Source organism: Sparus aurata, chromosome 8, assembly GCF_900880675.1.
Source record: "Sparus aurata chromosome 8, fSpaAur1.1, whole genome shotgun sequence".
Classification (NCBI taxonomy): domain Eukaryota; kingdom Metazoa; phylum Chordata; class Actinopteri; order Spariformes; family Sparidae; genus Sparus; species Sparus aurata.
The window spans coordinates 14,127,971-14,144,840 of record NC_044194.1 but is presented as its reverse complement, the minus strand read 5'-3'; the positions used below and the strand labels follow the sequence as shown (position 1 = coordinate 14,144,840).

At 40.6% G+C, this 16,870-nt stretch overlaps 1 protein-coding gene across 1 annotated transcript; it reads left to right on the top strand.

The window, feature by feature from the left end:
- Positions 1–42: 42 nt before the first annotated feature.
- On the top strand, positions 43–16,129 carry LOC115586332 (disintegrin and metalloproteinase domain-containing protein 10-like). Its single transcript, XM_030425284.1, has 16 exons — positions 43–221; positions 2,425–2,575; positions 4,520–4,638; positions 4,770–4,928; positions 5,476–5,576; positions 6,563–6,712; positions 8,466–8,558; positions 8,641–8,824; positions 9,551–9,714; positions 9,832–10,015; positions 10,740–10,890; positions 10,983–11,166; positions 11,274–11,382; positions 11,474–11,694; positions 11,790–11,916; positions 13,043–16,129. Exons 1-16 carry the CDS (start codon positions 155–157, stop codon positions 13,264–13,266), a joined length of 2,388 nt encoding a protein of 795 aa, XP_030281144.1. The 5' UTR covers positions 43–154; the 3' UTR covers positions 13,267–16,129.
- The last annotated feature ends 741 nt before the right edge of the window (positions 16,130–16,870 follow it).

The following is a 16,870-nucleotide window of genomic DNA, read 5'->3' as shown; positions in this document are numbered from 1 at the left end:
TGCATTTGGGGGAAGGGATGCCAAGCTGCCCTGCGTCTGACGTCACGGCGCTGGAGAGTGAGGAGGCGATGAGAGGAAGGTGCAATAAACACACAGGGCGTCTGCGCCTATCTAAGTAGGACAATAAAGTGAAAACGGTATCAATGCTCTAACAATGGATTTGGCAGATATGCTTCTTCTCAAAGTTGTCCTCTTCGTCTACTTACTAAACTGCACCCAAGGTGAGTGAGGCATTTTCACAGAAAAAGCCTATAAGTTGTGTTGGATCCATGAAAGCAGCGGCTGAGAGGAGCAGAACGGCTGGTAGCCCGTTAGCTAACAGGAGGGATCAGCAGGGCCTGCTTGTTATGAAGAGGACTGCACCCTTTTTTGCCGTATTACTTGAAGCTAACAAATGATACGCGGCGCTCAGCTGTACACGGATTGGTGCAGTCGATTGAAACAAACCGATATTGCTGAGTTATTTCAGTGTGTTGTCAACGTTTTTGCTGTCGGGGTTGGATCGGTTTTGTTGTTGTCGTGCGAATAGCGCCGACAGCCATTGTTATGAGAAGACGGGAGATGCCGACTGTGTGAACGGACCGTTAGCTCTGTGCTAGCTAACGCTGGATGTGCTAATGTAACGATTTATGTCTTAAAATGCGAGAGTTAGCCACTGACATTATGTTCCCTGCAACGTGTCAGCGTTTTATAATTTATGTGGCACAAGTTTAAATGTTTGCTGGCGTAATTCAGTTTCCTGTGTTGGTCGCTGGTCAAGGCTGCAATTTGTGCCGTTCTCGGTATTCAGTGATTTAAGTTAATGTGAGCCACAGTAACTCTGGATTCAACATTGCGTAATAATTCGATATTTTGGGGGGGGGGACGGACGGAATGGCCTCTTCGTAAAATGTTGTATCGACTAGCGATGTACGTATTGCTTCAAACACCTGCTATATACCGCAGCTGGAGTTTCAAATATTACACCACAATAATGAAATTAGCCATATACGACTCCAGTTCGCTTCTGCGCAAGTCTCCAGCTGTAGAGTTTATATTTATATCAAGCAATCGAGTTATTATTTTTTTTTACCTCAAGCTGGAGCCTTTGTCAAACTGTACAAAAGTAGCAATCTCAACTTTTTCACACAGTAAGGCCTTCTTGTGATGGAAAATTAACATCTCAAGATGAACTCGGTGGTGCTCTACCACACAGTTTTATCACTTCTAATGTTGTTTTTGTGGGTTTCTGAATATTTCTGTTGTTTTTGTGTGATCACACAAATGAAGTCACCGGTAATCTCATTTGTGTCTTATTTTTTTGAGGATCTTCAGAAATTATGATATTACAGAACAGTCATGGCCTTCACTTCTCATAGTCACCTTAATGAAAAATTTAATGCTAGCACCTAAATATTTCATACACCACATGAACAGAGAACTAGCTGGTCTGGTCTACCTACTCAGCTTTGTTACATACTTACACTGCCATTTATTCGTCTACATGCCAAATGGTGAGTGGATTTTCTCATTAAACCTGCAACTCCTTAGACAACTATTGTTTTATTTGGCTGGTGATTGAAGAAAATCAACCAGCCGCTTACAAACGTTACCAGCATTTGAGTTGTGTGGCTGGTGCTAATTTTGTGCACTGGTTACACTGAATCCTGTAATTTAAGGCTCACTAGTCAGGCATAATTACCTGTCAGACAGTACTAATTACATATTCAGTATTCTCTGAAAGTGCTTTCTTTTTGGTTTATGTTATGGGGCAACGGTCTGTCCTTTCAGTTACACAAGTGATGTGTAAACATCAAAATGCAAAGTAACTTTCGGAAGGGTTTAAATGGCTTTAACAAAATTACTATGTTTTTCCTAAAGAGACTGCTTTTCCATGTGAAGCAGTTAGTGAAATGGGTGGAGGTGCTCGAGAATCTTTTGCCTTCGAGCCCACCACCCACTCTTCTGGTGGCGAAATAATAATGCTGTGATGCTGAGGGCTGTTGTTGAGTGCAGCTCACAAACTGGCATCCATTTGACTTGAAAGGATTTTCCTTAAATGTTAATTATTTTTTAGGCACTTAATTCTCCTAACATGTACCATGCATTAGTTATTTACTCTACAAGTCACTTTTTTATTCTAATATCACTGTAGATGCCCACATTTGTGTTCTGATGCTTGAGATGTGTTGCTGAACATACAAAACAAGTGTACCATCTGCTGAAATGAGTTGATAGGACAAACACACTGTAGTACCAAAGCTATTAGAAACTTACAGATTTGGATGATAGTATTTTCTCCCAAACATTTGATAATGTATATTTTGTCTTTTATATTACCTTTCATGAATTGTATCCATACACCTGGGATGCCTGTGTTTACCTAAATTCTATGGATTATCTTTTTTGCTGATAACTGGAGTTCTTCTCTTCCTCTTTCCTTAGGACACTATAGAAACCCCCTGAACAAGTACATCCGTCACTATGAAGGCCTGTCCTATGACACAGAGCTTGTGCACAGCAACCATCAGAGGGCCAAGAGGGCGCTCTCTCACGAAGACAAGTTCCTTCATTTAGATTTTCATGCCCATGGAAGGTTTGTCAGCTTTTTTTTCACTAGATATTAATCTAAAGGGAAATTCTGTCTGGATCTCTGTCTATTTTTATTTCTTCTCATCTAACCTTTTATTTACGTGTCTGCTTATCTCTTTGCAAAGCTCATCCTATATGCTTATGGTGTTTATCATTGAAGGTGGAGGCCAGCTGTAGCAGAGATTTGCAGTGTGCTTAAAAGTTATTTACATTTAATCCTGTTCTATGAAATCAAAGACATATCAGAGGCTTCACATTCAGTCATTGGCATAGACATATTTTAATTCTCAGCCTTTTTTTTTTTTTTTTCGGTGTCTTCCATTAGCACTAAAATGATAACTATGGCTGATATATCGAATATTAACCAGCAAAAACACCAAACAATCTCCAGTTCCAGCTTCTCAGATGGTCGGATTTGCTGCTTTTCTTTGTCTTGTGTGATTGTAAACTGATCATTTTTGGGCTTGGGACAAAAACAAGCAACTGAACATTAATTTGAGAAGGCATTTGTTTATACTGTTTTCTGATGTTATATAGACCGAACAATTGGACGATTTTTTTGTGGAGCTTAGTCGGCCGTTACATCAATAATGAAAAGGATTATTAGTTGCAACCCCAGTTAGATTTGTTTGGATTTCCTGCAACAATCTAAGTACATCCAGGTCAGGTGAAATAGAAACTATTCAAGTGTTTGTGTGTATGTCTTAGCCCTTTGATGGACTAGGTATTTTCAGGGTGTTTGTGTACACTTGATACCTGGGTGGGAACCTCCTCAAGGTATAGAAGACCAATCATAGAACACCTATTGTCCATGTCATGGTTCTTTATCCAGTATTGGAGCTGCGCAGCTAACTGAAATATCACCGAAATCACAATAGTCCCAAGTGCAATGTCCAGATCATAAAAGTTGTGATAAAAGATCATTATTGTACTTTACTGCAACAGAGATGTTCTGACCTACAAATTGGGTTTTTCCAGATGTAAGAAACCATATCGTACAGCTTTATTAAGACTCAGTGTTGTGTGATAGAAAGTGTCTACACTCTGTATGACAAAGTCAAGACCATCTGGCTGTGAGCTTGGCAAAGGCTGTTTACCGTCCTGCCTGTAGCAGGCCTGCTGTTCCCAAACTCCAATGCTGCTTAATAGGGAAGAGAACGATAAGAGCTGTGCAAACAAACACGCGGAAGGAAGATGTCTGTTCCTTTGAAAATCAGGAATGTGTCAGCTTCTTTTCCTTTGAATTCTTGACAAAGTTGGAGACACAAGTCAAATCCTTACAGTTAATTTGCAGCAGCCAGTCCACCCTTCGCTTGCTGGTTTTTGTGTATGTACCTGGCGTTTTCAATGAGATTAAGTGGTAACAGAAAACAACTGCGGTTTTTTTTCTTTTGCTGTGAATTTAAGCTCTGTGTCTAACCTACAGGACAGTAACTTACACACAAAATGAGGATACAATAAGAGCACTGTTTAGGTGTCATTGGAAACCCAAGGTATACTGTAGTATCATTGTTTCTCTCTTACATATGTATGATCAACAAAATCCAGCATTGTTTCAAGATGCCCTGATTTTCAGTTTCCTCTGTTGTAAGATAAAGCCTGCAGTTCCCCTTGTGTAACAAAAAAACAGCATCGCTGTTTTCTTTCAGCAAAACCATGCCCTTCTTTTCACCCTTTTCCCCCTTTCATTCGCATTCTTCATTTGCATTCTCCTTTTCCTCAAAGGGTCTGTGAATATTGCTTACTTCCCAAATTCAGATCCACACCCAAATCCATAGGCGCACACTCTGTGACATGAATAATATCAGCAGACAGTTTTGGGACATCAGAGAAACAAACTCCTTGCGGTATAGATAGCACTGTTTTCTCACATTGTAACCTGTGTCATCACATACAACCGACTGTCTTTTGTTTTCCTGTTGCCTGAAATGTAATTTAATGATTTCAGGCATTTTAACTTGCGAATGAAGAGGGATACAACCTTGTTTGCCCAAGATTTGAAAGTGGACGTTTCAGGAGAAGAGATTCCATTTGATACCTCTCATATCTACACTGGAGAAATCTTCGGTAAGGCAGTCCATCAAATTTTAATAAACTCGTTTTTACATATCTGCTGTTTTCTGTTTGTCTTGTACAGAAATGCCTTATTTTTTTTGTGAATCCCCTGACACCTGTAACTCTGTAATTTTAAATCCCAGGTGAAAAAGGTACCCTGACTCATGGTGCCATTGTGGATGGTAAATTTGAGGGCTTCATTCAGAGCTACCACGGCACCTACTATGTGGAGCCTACTGAGAGATACCTGGAGGGAAAAGACGTACCTTTCCACTCAGTCATCTATCATGAAGATGATATACGTGAGTTCCCAGCAACTTCTGCTACACAAATGATTTGACAAGCTATTTTCTTGTCATCATAGAGAATATGTAATTGGACGCATGTGTATGTAAATGTATCATCATGGAAGTGCAAGGTTATGACAGCTGAGCTGATGGGAGGCAGACTGGTGTGATCGCCCTCCAGGTAGCACAGATACCCGAGGTGCTCATTAGCTGAGTAACACGATCTTTCTCTGGGGCTACTGGCTCATTGTAGCAGTCTTTACAATGTCGGTACTGATAGTGAGCACAAAACCAACTTCACTACACTGGCACCCCCTAATTTGAAATCATCTGTGTACATATAGTATGTGGCTAAGGGGCAAATTAAACAGAAATGTGAGAGGAATCACTAATGAGAGCGACAGGGAAGTAGCAGCTCACATAGCAGTGCTAGGCTCAAGTGGCGTGTAAGTACATCCATTAGCTGATCATGAATAGCGCCCGAAATAGAGTGACTCAGGGGGTTAAGTAGCTAACATTGTCTCCCATAATCCTAACAGTGTTTTGTCTGCCTCTCTCTCAGACTACCCGCACAAGTACGGCCCAGAGGGAGGCTGTGCTGATAGCTCTGTATTTGAAAGGATGAAGAAGTACCAAACCTCCGCCATAGACAAGCCACCCAAGGTGAAAATCACCACACACTACAGTAAACCCTTACAGTGTCTCCGAGCACTTAGTCGGGGTCAGAGATACCCATGGATGCCTCTTTCTTAGGTCTCTGTTTGCAGTTTGAAGTTATATTGATTGATGACAATAATCTTTCTCAGCGCAATAAATGGATGCCTGCATGACTAACAAGAAGCTGGTCTCAATTGAAGGAAAAAAATAGAATGTAGCAGTAGAGCGCATACCTCCGCCAAAGCCCAGCAGTCCCCTTAAACACAATCGGGCCTAATATACTATCAAATAAAACTCATTTAAATCTGCTATATCTGCATTTTCTTTGTATCCACATCAAACTGGACTCACTCATAGATACAGCCACCTAAATCTGATTTAAAGAAACTACATAAATCAAGATCCTTACATTTTTCCCTGAGAAATTAACAAAAATGTCCATAAAACCCTGTATCTTGCAGTGTTAATGAAAGTGAGAAATTCATGTATCTGCCCTATATGTAATGCCCTAAATTGCATCATGCTAAATTATCATCCCTGTTGAAATATTGTACATTAAAACTTTATGAAAAAGAAGTATTAAACAATTAAGTTTGGATATGGTAATTGTCACTGAAGTTGTGACTTTTATCTACCTATTCCAGGCAAAGACATGAGGAAACATTTATAAAAAATTTAATATTAATTAGATTGAGATTTGATAGTGTTTTTCCAATATATGTTTCTCCAAACAAAAACATTCCTTTATTTTAACGCTTACTTTTTTCTGATAATTCCTTCCCTTTTTCCCACCTAATCTTGTATGTTACATATACAGCACAATATGTTCTTAGCAGAGTTGCACTTCATGAACATACTGCAGCGGGAAAAACCACAGCCTAAAAATACTAGACATTATTTATTTAGCCAGTGTTTGGTTTAAAATGCTATATGTATATGTTTTATTCAACTGTCTGTTTGCTGCTCTCCATCCCCGGCTCCGCTCACACCAGGAGCTCCACACTGAGGCGGGCTCTAATGACCCCGTGCTGCTGAGGAAGAGGAGGATGGCCCAGGTCGAGAAGAACACCTGCCAGCTTTTCATTCAGACTGACCACCTCTTCTACAAGTACTACAAGACCAGAGAGGCTGTCATTGCTCAGGTAATACCCAATCACTGTCACTCAGTTAACACGGGCCACTGTGGTACTATTAGAATTAGATTTACACAGTCAGTATGTTGGATTTTTGTCTGATATTGGTGGAGGGGCTTATTTTTAACCAGCACTCACATCTGAGAGTGTAAAGGCTAATTAGTATTGGAATAATAACACCTCTTATTCAGTGCAAGGGGTGACTCATAACGCTTACAGAACAAAATCATCATTCTAAATGCACGTACGCACTAATGCCTGGTTTGCTGTGTGAAATTTCATCTCAGAGCCTGGAAACACACAACAGAACAGATAGCAAATGTCCATGAAATTATAATTCCAATGGAAATATGGTATCTTTTAGTATTTTGACGTTTTTAGAAATATGTGTATTCACTTATACACCAGAGTTAAGTTAGAAGATCAGTACCATCCTTTCCAATCAGAGGTTCCAATTTTGTGAGATGTTGTAGTAGGCATGATAAGCTACCTTTTTTAAACAGAGTTTGTTTGGATCCTTCCCCGTGCCTTTTATTATAAGCTAAGCCAACTGGCTGCAGGCAGTTGCTAGTTAACATGTGAGTGATGTTAATCTTCTCATCTAACTCTGTGCTAGAAAGCCTATATGTATAGTTCTCAAAAGTAAAAAAAAAAATAGACAAAAAAGTGGCATTTCTACTCCTCAAATATTTTATATAAATCAAGTCAACATGTCTAAGTTCATTAACATGAGCTAACCTACTGACCGTGCACATCATACACATAGTCATGTTTGTGTCAAACAATCTGACAATGCAGAGAAGAAGAGAATAATATTTACTGGCCAACTGGTTATACAAAATGATTACACAGTTATTAATATTTTGTATCTGCTAATACAGTTTAATCCAATACTTGTGTTTTAATCTGTATCTGACACATTGAAACAACAGTTGCTGACTGTAAAATGTTATTTTCATTATTTCTTTTGAGCTACTTGATCCAAACACTGAAAGCAGCGGTTCAAAACTATGAAGTTTATCTACTTAAATCATTGATATGATGTGAATGAAAGTTTAATCAGGAGGTTTCTGCTCCTGAAAGTGACGTGACGCGATCTGCCAGAGAGAAGATGTATCACTCTGTTGGAGTTGTTGAACTGCAGAAACATTCAGTCCACTCTGATTGTTCAGTGGTATTGCAGGTTTTTCCCACATAAAAACTCTTTGTCTGAGCACAGACAGTAGCTTGCCTTTGATCGGGTTACTCGTGGAATAAGCATTTAATAGCGACAGCTGATACGACCCATCATTTTAACCAGAGAAGGTGTCTGTTTGTGTAGCTAAAAATGACATGCTGCAACCTGAACGTTTTTGTACACTGCTCTCTGGGAATACGAGTGCAGAGATGACTGGTTTGCTGCATTAGGAGCTCAGTGAATTTGTGTGTTTTGCCGGCCTCATTGTCTGATCTCCGAGTCAATTACTTGAGCACCCAAAAGATTTTTCACATTCACACTCGCAGAATAATTGTACTGTCGACAGGATGGTGGTAAAGGAGAGCAATGTTGCAACACTGTCAGGCTGACTCATTCAATACACTGTAGCGAACAGTTAAGAAAGCATTAGACTTTCATTTCAGGTTTTCTTTCTAGCCAATACTGATCTGTGAAACCAATTTCTTACTATATACTGCTTTATTCTACATGTATACTTTACACTTATTGTTTTCATCATCATAGCTGCAGACAGTATAGATTAAATCTGTTGTTTTGCTATTTCAGATCTCCAGTCATGTCAAGGCCATTGATGCCATCTATCAGGGCACAGATTTCATGGGCATTCGCAACATTAGCTTCATGGTGAAAAGGATCAGGGTAAGTCTCTCACTGATTTTAAGTTTATGTTCAAGATTTGGTCCATATTTCCCCCTGAACTCATCTTGATCCTCTGTCGTAGATAAACACCACCAATGATGAGAGGGACAGGTCTAACCCGTTCCGCTTTGCCAACATCGGGGTTGAGAAGTTCCTGGAACTGAACTCGGAGCAGAACCATGACGACTACTGCTTGGCCTACGTTTTCACAGACAGAGATTTTGATGACGGGGTGTTGGGTTTGGCCTGGGTTGGAGCCCCCTCAGGTAATGAATGATGACACAGTCAGCATGTCATCTGTGAAAAGCGAGTGCAAAAAAAGGGCCCTTTTTTTTTTTTAAAGCCAGATATGATTGCATCCATAGCAAACAGGAGCTGACATTTTTAAAACATTACACACAACATCATATTGTTTGTACTGGGCTGCAAGCTCATTATAAGCTGATCTTTACACCCAAGATTATTCTTGGTAAAACAACATAAATTAATTGTAGCTTATCTGCATTGTGCCGCCACCGCAAGAAAAAATGTTAGTCATATTTAAGATTTCAAATGCTAATTGATTCAGACTGTTACGAGAAACAACTGCAGCTCTAAATATCAACTCAGACAACATGCAGATGCGATGATTCCCAAAGGTTTCATGCACTCTCTGATTGATGTGTTGAAATCTCAGCTAAGATGTTCTCTGCGCTGGCTCCCTAATTTGAAGTTTTTAAAAATATTGCACTGTTGGAAACTTTAATTTTCTGTGGGAGGTTATGCGTCTCCTGCCAGGTACATCTAACAGAATTTTAATTTAGCATGTACTCTAACCATGTTGATAAATCAGGCTCATTACATTTTGAAGTAAGCCATTATGTCACTTGGAATGTGTAATCCGAAAATTGTTGTGACATTAATCTGATTCTCCCTCTCCAGTGAGCAAAACCCTTCATGTTTCGTGGCTGTGGTTTGGAAGGTTTGTTCCAACTTGTGCTTTTCATTCCCAGGGAGCTCTGGAGGCATCTGTGAAAAAAGCAAGCTGTACTCAGATGGAAAAAAGAAGTCTCTCAACACTGGTATAATCACTGTGCAGAACTACGCCTCCCACGTACCTCCAAAAGTCTCTCATATCACTTTTGCACATGAAGTAGGACACAACTTTGGCTCCCCGGTGAGTTGCTTAGATGTGCCACACATTCATGCACGGTGTGAAGGATTTTATTAAGCTCATACACTTTGTCCCTTCTGCTTTTAACCTGAGATTTTTCTTCCCCTTTCTCGCTCTCAGCATGACTCTGGATCCGAGTGCACCCCGGGAGAATCCAAGAGCCAAGACAAGAAGGAGAAGGGCAATTATATAATGTATGCAAGAGCTACATCCGGAGACAAGCTCAACAATAATAAGTTCTCCATCTGTAGCGTGCGCAACATCAGCCAGGTTCTGGAGAAAAAGAGGGGCAACTGTTTTGTCGGTACGTTCCTCTGTTTGTCTTTTTTTATAGATTCAAACCACATTATTATTCTGTTTCTCCTTCTCCCTTTACTGACGAGAGATTTAAGCCCCAGTGCCTTATTTCTGAACTAATTCAGGCAACTAGGGATGCACTATCATATTGGCTGGTAATGGCTTTAGTCCAGTGTTATTTTTACAGACTGAATTTGGACAGTGTTGTGGAATGTTTGAAGTACTTTTCTCACGCTTAATACAACAGTCAACTCATCATCATAGAAAAACATTCTTAAAAGCCACTAATTCACTTGCTAACCATATGACTGGCATTCCTTAAAAGCTTAATTTGTTTTGCTCGTTCTGTTCAAAATCCTGTGCACATCCGTCTTAGCTGATACGACTGGAAAATATAAGTGTTTTGATGCCAATATCTATCGGTACACCCGCACTGCTTTACACTTTTCCTCAAACAAGCTGATGAGGAGTGTTTCTTGAGTGTATTGTTATTGGGCTCTCTGAAGAGTCTGTCTTTTCTTTTTTTTTAAAAAACACTTTAATGTTTCCTGTTTATTTCAGCTGCTCATTCTCTTTGTTGTTTGTCTTTGTTTGCTTGGTTTTTGTAATGACAGTTTTCATTATAAATGATTTCCCCTACTCTTGTTGTCCTCAGCGCAAGAAGTCAAAGTATAAAAACAGCATGTTCAGTGTTGAGATTCTGACTGTTTATTTTTTCCTTCCATAAACAGAGTCTGGCCAGCCCATCTGTGGTAACGGCCTGGTGGAGCCAGGAGAGGAGTGCGACTGTGGCTACAGTGATCAATGCAGGGATCAGTGCTGCTATGACGCCAACCAGGCAGACAATAAGAAGTGCAAGTTAAAGCCCAACAAAGTCTGCAGGTAGATCATCGCTTTCAGTGTTTGTTTGCCTGAACATTCTAATGATCTACCAGCTCATTTTTGACAATTTGTCATCTGATCTTTCCCACCAGTCCCAGCCAGGGTCCTTGTTGTACACATGAGTGTTCCTACAAGGGTCGTAATGAGAAGTGCAGAGAGGAGTCGGAGTGCGCTCACCAGGGCATGTGTAATGGCGTCAGTCCCCAGTGCCCTACGTCTGAGCCCAAGGCTAACTTCACAGCCTGCCATGGAGAGACTCAAGTCTGCCTCAACGGGGTGAGTGGGTCAAGACTTCGCACCTGGTAGAACTGGTTGTCATAGCAACTTTATATTGATAACAGTCGGTGTCTGATCTCGCCTGCCCCCATGCTCCTCCCCCACAGGGCTGCTCCGGCTCCATCTGTGAGAAATACGGGCTCGAGGCTTGCACCTGTGCCAGCCAAGATGGCAAAGACGAGACTGAGCTTTGCCATGTGTGCTGCATGGAGAAGAGTGAGTCATTTTTTTTTACCCACCTTGTAATCTAAACTTTTTTCATCTTTGTCATGTAATTGTGTTGACTGTCTGTGATTCGTTTCCTCAGTGAATCCCAACACATGCAGCAGCACGGGGTCAGAGCGCCTGGCTCGTTTCTTCAATAAGAAGGTGACCACGCTGCCTGCCGGCTCGCCCTGCAACGACTTCAAGGGATACTGCGACGTGTTCATGAAGTGCCGTCTGGTGGATGCAGATGGACCGCTGGCCAGGCTGAAGAAGGCCATCTTCAACCCAGAGCTCTATGAGAACATTGCAGAGTGGATTGTGGTACGTAACTTGATTCTGATTAGAAGGGGAGTTTTTTTATTATGTTAAGTTTTTTCGGCGATTGTTGTTAATTTGTGCTTGATTCTCTTCTCCAGGCCCACTGGTGGGCAGTGTTGTTAATGGGTATTGCCCTCATCATGCTCATGGCTGGCTTCATTAAGATCTGCAGTGTGCACACGCCAAGCAGTAACCCCAAACTCCCCCCTCCCAAACCACTTCCAGGTGAGTCCAGCGATTTGCAAAGAAAGCTAAAAGAATTCTTTATTCATTAAAAGGTTGGCTGACAAACCATGTTACTGAAGTAGTGTAAGCACAGTTTACATGGATTTCTTCATTATTTATGTACCTCCTGCCACTCCACTGCTCTTAAACTTGTTCAGTTGTTTTTTTAGGGTTGTTGTGTTCACAGTGTTTGTGATACTACATCCATCCCATGAAATAAAATGGCCCATTTGTTACATCTGTCACATCCATAGTTAGAAAAAACAAAGATACCTTTTTTAATATGTTTACATACTTCGGTTATGAGTATGTTCACTATGAGGTTTGTAATCAAATTGTTAATGAATTTGCTTCATTGCTGTTAATTAATCTCACAATTTTAGGCCCTGTCCACATATACACGTATTTCGTACACATGTAAATAGCATTTTATGTCGCTGAAAACTGACGAGGTGAAGATAACTCATAAATCAGAAACAATGACACAGTTCTTAGTGTATGTACAATCATGAGCAAATGTGAACTCGTGAGTATTATGATGTTATGATGCGGTCACAATTCACTGCCTTATTCATAGAATATTCTGTAGGTAAGCAACCAACCTAAATATACCTTTTTATGGAAGGATTCCACCAGTCACAGTGGTTTTTTTTTTTAATTTTATTTTATTTTCCTTTGAGCTCAACACAAACCTTGAGTCTCTGGAGTAACATCTTCTTTATTACCATGCCCATTAAAGCCTCGGTACACTATGTGATTTTAGGCTGTCACAGAGGAAAGAAACAAACCATTTGGAATATCATGTGAAATAACAAAAAATACACCAACAAGCTTCGATGCCCTCTTTTTCCATGACTGGCCCATGCTCTCCTCATCGTGGTGTCAGCACCACGGCCATAGCTTGTTTGATTGCTTTGCTGCATAACAAGAGAGCGGTGCCTTAACGTCATATCATCTGACATGCAGCCAAATTGATATCGCACAAGGGTGACACAGTGTATGACCGAGATTTTAATAGGCTCATCTCTAACACTGTGGGCACCGGTAGCAGAGTGTCGCTAGGTACAATTTAGCTGCACTTGGTTGTCTTTTTAACAAGCTCAATTAACTGCCTCTCTCCTAACAGGCACTTTGAAGAGGCGGCGAGCGCAGCAGCATGCTAACTCCCAGGTGCAGCACCAGTCTCAGCACCCGCACTCCCACCAGCACGGCGGACACGGCGGGCACGGCGGACACGGCGGGCACGGTGGCCAGCGGCAAGCTCAGAGGCAGCCTCAGCGGCAGGCGCAGCCCCAGAGGCACCACCGTCAGCCGAGAGAGAACTATCAGATGGGCCAGATGAGACGCTGAGACCCTGCATCCCGCCCCCCTCCCCCCAATGCCTTGGCTCCTCCTTGTGCCTACAGTGGGAAACAAAAGCGTCACTCCATCCAAAGAAAAGCCTGACATGGTTGTTGCTCATCATCATATCCTCCATCTACAGACAAAAACAGACACAGTGAAAAAGAGAAAACAATTATCTAGCAACTTTATTGGCTCTTTGTGGAGTGGACTCGACCATCAGCCATTTCCAATGCAGTGTGATCTAGCATCTTTTTCCACCTTTTTTTTTTCTTTAAGGAGTGCCAAGGAGTTAAGGAATCATGTGTAGCTTTAGTACATTCTGTGATGTGTTTTTCGTTCTATTGCAACGTCTTCTTGAGTGACACGCCCGTGGCTGCTGGTGAATTGTTCCGTGCTTTTTCTTTTTTCGCCATTCTAGCCAGGATTGAGAGACACTCAGCGGGGATTTGCGGCACTTTTGTGATATACACATGTCAAACGGCAAAAGACACAGGCTCCGGTCTCTCGTGCAGACAGTCTTTCTGCATGTGACTGTACATATTTAGTGTATCATAAGTGAAAACAAACTATTTCTTCTACTGTAAATGTGTAATTCTTCACTTTTTTTTCTTTTATTTTTCGGTTAGTGCTCTCAGGACTCTTAACACATTATTGAAGGAATGATGGTTGTGATGAGGTCCTCGGACGTTGCTGTTGAGGATGTGACGCTAGCGAGCTCTCTGCGCAGTCGTCCAATCAGGTGGATCTCTTTCACTTTCGTTAGATTGCTAGATTTTGAATTCGAACAAGGTCAGCATATCCCACTTTTCAGGCCTTCTTTGTTCAAGATCCCCTTTTACATCTTTTTTTTTAATTGTCTTGCTAACATCATGTGTAACAAGCTAAATGAGGTAAGGAGTCATGCGGGAACAGAAAGGGAAGATAACCTCGTTTGGTTCACCTTTAATTGTCTTTACCGATTTGCTTTTAATGATGAAGAATGAATAACCACTAACTGATGATGGTGATGATGATGATTCTACCTGCTCAGATATGAAGACAAGGTGACGTGAAGGCTGCTGTGGCTTAGTTTAGAAGTGAGAGTGTATTATGTTAAAGAGTTAGTTTACATGGGTGTGGAAACAAATTTAAAAGTGACTCCGGTGTGGATGTAAAAACAAAACAAAACAAAACAAAAAAAAAAAAAAGTAAGATTAAATCATTCTGTTATTCTTCAGATAGCGAAATCTAAGAACTTTTCAATGTGGGCATGCAGACACATTTATTAAATGTGACTATTAATTGACCAAGGTCTGTAATGTTTGTATGTCACTCAACACTATTTTTCTTTTGACAGCTATTAATGTTAGTCTTAAAAACAAGTGGAAGGATCAGTGTAACGCAGCAGTATTGTCACACTATTCACACGTTCCTCAGTGTGCTCACTAGTTTCACAGGAAACAAGCAGCTTCTTTTGAATTTTTTGTTGTCGTTGTTGTTGTCGTTTTTCTTCTCAAAAAACTCACCCACAGATATCTCCCGGTCAGATTTCTTCTCGGACTGGATCCCCTTTAGAGCTCATGAGTGCAGGCGTCCGTGTGAGTTTACATCAGCGTGCCATATAACTTTATACAGCTGATCGTTGTGCACAGGTTTTTATTAATCACAGGAAGCGACCTGTGAAGCTTCTGGAGCCACCTTAAATGGAAGAAACGAAAAGGATGGTCGACCTCAGGTGTTTTTCTTCCTCCCCTCACCCACAGCAGAGCAAGAGGGGCACTTTGGAAAATTATAACATGATGACACTAACGGAGAGATTTCATGATTGGGTCATAAAAATCCCGGGATTTTATTTACCCTGCAAACGTTTCACCCACCAATAGGATTTGGGATGTGGGCGAGAGGTTTGTCACGGACTTAAAAAGCTCGGGAATCTTGCATCACATATTCCACTTTTTGTGCTTTGACTTTATTTGATCTTGGCATTATGATTTCTAAATGTATGCAATACTAATCGCAACTAATATCCTACAACACTGACCTGATGCTTGTTATAATCCCACATGTGCTCTGGAGGGGACGTTTAGAAAACTGTGCGTCTCACAGTTAACAGTTTATTTCACATGGCAGATGAACTAGGCGGGTCGGCAGTTGCTATAACTTCTCATGTCTGTACAAAAATGGAGCTCTTTTTAAAATTTCATCTTCCAGGCTGGATCACACCTGTTAAGCCTGGAGAATTAAACATGTAAACTTGTACAGTACTTGGGAAAAATTTGCATTTCATTTGAAAATGAAAATTACATTTTGATACATCTGTTCCATTTTTTGTATTCTTATTCCAGAGTAAGTTGTTCAAAGATGTTCATATGTGACAAACTTTCCTTTTCTTCTAAGTTATTTATGTTCTTATATGTGCTAGTGGAAATGGAGTTTGCTTATGATACTTTTCTCCACCATCATCAGTGGTAAAAACAATTCAGGGTGATGGAGTTAATGTTACATTCTCATTTTTGTCTTTGTTATCCTGTGGCATGGTTTGGGTAGAAGAGCAGAAGAATAATGCCTGTAAATTTACTTTTCTTTTTAATTTCGTAGTCTTGGTAAAAGTTTTTAGATAAACGTGCACTGAAAAATGTCCAAATTGAGTTGAAATGTTGTAGGTGATGTAGGCCGAAAGAACACAAGATTAAAAAGTAATACTACTGTCTGATTTTAATGTTCACTGTGTTTTATACAGTATCGGAAATTTTTGTTCACTTTGAACATTTTTACTAAAAAAAAAAAAAGATTTCAAATTGTATTGTGCAAAGAGATGTAATTTTTGGAGTACTTGAAATGCATTAATTAAAAGACTCGTTCAAAATAAAATAGACCCCTGTTTACTGTCTGTGATGTGTGCTCTTTTGCTTTTTTCTCTTCCTTTTTGCTGCAGTTTGAGTTGTGTGTATGCACAGGTTCACTGCAGAGGAATTTAAAAAGGGCACTCCACACATTTTTACATATGGACATTACTCATCCCAGAGAGTACTACTCAGCCTGTGAAAACCGTTGCATAATGTCCTCCGGGGCTCTGGAGGAGAAGATGACCCTGGTGATGTCATTAGACCTGTTTCAGACTCTACTCTAAGAAAAGATGCTGTTGAGTCGCATTGTGGGATGTTTAACAGCTTTGGACCACGACTTAAAACCCAGTTTAAAAGAACGTTGGGTCACTGTGTGGAACACAACGGGGGGCGAGGCTCACCGCTTTGTGAAACATGATTGTATAAAGGATGACACTACATGGGCTCAGGAACACTGTACAACTGCTGCATTCGGATTTTACTTTTCTTTTCTTTTCTTTTTTTAATCCAAGGTTGTTTACTAAAGCACTCAAATGTCTAGATATCTGCTGCTGCTTTCATTTTGACCAGTTTCTCCATCAGGATCGCTGCTCACCTCACGAGCATTTGTTGGAGCTGCTGAAGCCGAGAAAAGCATCTGTGCAAACAATCTGTGTAATATTTATCGAGGCGAGTTTTCAGTCAGAGAACCTCGAGCGTCAGCGGTCGGTATCAGTTCTCTGTTGTTCTCTTGCTTTCCTGGTGATGCTCGAAGATTGACTGACAACTTGCCACATACAATATTT